Consider the following 3,161-nt stretch of genomic DNA (forward strand, 5'->3'; position numbering starts at 1 on the left):
TCTCTGTAACCAACCACCTGGGCAAAACTGTCACTGGGATCTGCTTTAACGTCACTGTGATACCGGTGGATAACCAGCCACCACAGGTGAGAAAGAGAACTGCACCAAACACACCTACTTCATTTCTTCCATGTGAATAAGTGAATATATGGAAAGAATGTTGATGCGTTCTGTTTCAGGTCATTACCAGTCCTCTCACAGTAGATGAGGGAGGACAGTGCAGGCTGGGCCCTGAACACTTACTGCTGTCAGACGTGGACTCTAGCGAAGAAGCCCTGCGGATGAAGCTTCAGAGGGAGCCACAGCATGGAGCTCTGCAGCTGGGCAGCCTTCCACTAAAACCAGGGCACACTTTCACTGTGCAAGACCTAAGAAGCCTTCAAATTAGGTCAGACACCTTCCTTCATTTGTTTCTTCGTTTTATGTCAGCTTTACGCCAATAACTCTAAATACATATGGATAAAAACGTTGTAGTCATAAAGCATATTCACATACTTGGAGACATTTTTCTCAGTTCAATACAACAGTACTTCTACAACTGATAAACTACAGTCTAAAGAAAAAGTATAGAATTGGGCAGCTGTGGCTTAGAGGTAGAGCAGGTTGTCCTTTAATCAGAAGGTCAGGGGTTCAGTCCCTGGCTCCTCCAATCAACATGTCAAAATATCCTTGGGCAAGATGATGAATCCAAAAAAATGCCTGAAAAAGCCTGATGCTGCAAGTGTGAATGCATGTGAATGGCTACTGAGAGTAGCAGGTGGCACCTTGTACACCAGTGTGTGAATGGGTGAATGGGTGAAAGCGCTGTGAGTGGTCAGAAGACTAGAAAAGCACTATACAAGTGCAATTCATTTAATATACTCCTCTCTGACACTATGTCAACAAAATCTTCACACCAAACTTCACAGAGGGCTGATGGATTGCATTAGATTGTACAGCGGTATGTAATAAACTGGGGACAGCCATAACGGTTTTTGGCTCAAAATTACTTTCAGTGATTTTTCAGCACTAGAGGGCAGAGCGAAACACAGCATCAACATCCATCAAGTTGTCAAGTTATTATCGCTTATCCTTTGGCAATCAAACTGCCAGATACTTTTCTCACGAGTTGGTAAAGACTTACACGGAGCTAAAAGAAAAGTAAAAATCACAAGTACCTGGGGTGTCCGGTGGCTCAGTGGATAGAGCAGGCACTCCATGGATGAAGGCAATGTCCTTGCCGCAGCGGCCCACTTTACTTAACTGCCCTTTACTGCATGTCATCCCCTCTCTCTCCCCCTTTCATGCCGTTGCTTTGTCCTATCCAATAAATATGAAAATGCCCAAAATATAATCTTTAAAAATCACAAGTACCCCTTTTTGGCAGTCATCTGCTGGCTTAGCTTGGTTTGGTTAGGTTTGGCGTGTCAGGCCAGCTCTGCAGGTATTTAGGTCTCAGTGCAACACGTTCTCAACCTAACTCATCACGCGTCTATTTATGATGTTGAAGGTAACCTTCTGCATCAGCTGTTTGCACTACAGGATGCCGTTACTGGGATGCTGTTTCTGGGATGCTGTTACCGAGATGTCGCTTCTGTGATGTCATTACCGTGATGTCAACAAATGCACACGGTGTGATGTCAGTGCACAGACATTATATTTCCACAACGGCACATGAAAACAAATGCAACTGTCATGATGGGTAGGATTAGACAAAAAAGTCACAGATGGGGTGTTTGGTGGATAGAGCGGCGCCCCGTTGTATCCTCGCCGCAGTGGCCGTGGGTTCGATTCCAGCCTTGACCCTTTGCTCCATGTCGCACCCTCTTTCTCTCTCTCTCCCCCTTTCAAGCTTAAACTGTCCTGTCCATTAAAGGCAATAAAAGCCCCCAAAATAATCTTTAAAAAAACAAAAAAGTCTTGGATGATTAGGTTTAGGCAAAACACATTGTAAGGTGTAGAAAGAAAATCCACCTCCACTCCCATCGGCCCTATAAGCGCACTTGGAAGAGGAGGAAACATCAAAGAGACATGCATGCAATAGTGAAAGCTCAACCAACCTGGCCTCCGTGAGGCTGAAATTTGGTCTGGCTCTAAAATGAGTTGTGTAGGTAAAAGATCATGTCAAAATCAGGCTAAAATTGCATGGTGTATACTTGTCTTTAGTGCTTGTGGCTGTCAATAATATAGTAAGATCAGTTAAAGGGTTTTTTTTGTTTTTTTCAAGATTATTTCTTGGGCCTTTTGTTGTCTTTAATTGACAGGACAATGTGAGCGTGAAAGGGGGAGACATGCAGCAAAGGGCTGAGGCCGGACTTGAACCTGTGGCGGCGAGGACACAGCCTGTATACATGGGGTGTTGTTCTATCCACTGAGCCTCCAGGCGACCCTCAATGAAACTTTTGATCATATAATTTATCACCATGTGTTCTTAAAAAAGCAGTGTAAGTTTATAGATAAACATTCTTGCCAAGTGTCACCAGCTAGATTTCTTTTCTTTTGAATTTTTTTTCAGGATGGATGGTGGGAGCTGGCAACAAGTAATCAGATACCAAAACTGTTTAGTACAGATTTTTTCATTGGAATCACATGTCAGACTTATGCTTATTTCCTCACTCAGAGAATTTTCATTTTGTCTGTCATTATCTATCAGGTACAATCACGACAGCTCAGAAACTGTAGAGGACAGCCTTGAATTCACTGCAACAGATGGCACCAACTCAGTCACTTTTGTTCTGCAAGTAAAGGTGACACAACTTTACAACCTTTATTGGCTTTCTACTCTCAGTCTTTCTCTGTGGTGAGAAAAGAAAGTAAAAACTCAAGCATGCATTGTTTTACTAAGCAACTACATGTTATCTCCAGGTGTTGCCCATCAATGATGAGGTCCCTGTGTTGGCTGCTGGTTTGAAACCAGTTCTCAGCTGTGCAGAGGGACAGGAAATAGTCATCACAGCTGAGTATATCTACGCCACTGATGCCGACAGCGACAACAGCAGCCTGGCCTTCCTGATTGCCCGGCAGCCGTATCACGGCGTGGTGCTCCGGAACTCTGTAGTGGTTGATGGCTTCATCCAGGCAGACATCACTGCAGGGATCATCAGCTACAGACACACAGGTGGGTTGGTAAGGTTGAGGAGTTAGTGACTGTTCTGGGACCAATAAAATGCATTACCAATGTC

The 3,161-nt window shown here is 44.1% G+C and overlaps 1 protein-coding gene across 1 annotated transcript; it reads left to right on the top strand.

Moving 5' to 3' along the window:
* Positions 1-16: 16 nt before the first annotated feature.
* Positions 17-3,097, top strand: LOC121964294 (FRAS1-related extracellular matrix protein 1-like; the record flags this gene model as incomplete). Its single annotated transcript, XM_042514508.1, has 4 exons — positions 17-86; positions 180-388; positions 2,633-2,726; positions 2,845-3,097. Coding segments are annotated over exons 2-4 (454 nt in total), but the record flags the coding sequence as incomplete, so codon positions are not given.
* Positions 3,098-3,161: the final 64 nt, after the last annotated feature.

This window comes from Plectropomus leopardus, unplaced genomic scaffold (assembly GCF_008729295.1).
Source record: "Plectropomus leopardus isolate mb unplaced genomic scaffold, YSFRI_Pleo_2.0 unplaced_scaffold15096, whole genome shotgun sequence".
In the NCBI taxonomy this organism is placed as follows: domain Eukaryota; kingdom Metazoa; phylum Chordata; class Actinopteri; order Perciformes; family Serranidae; genus Plectropomus; species Plectropomus leopardus.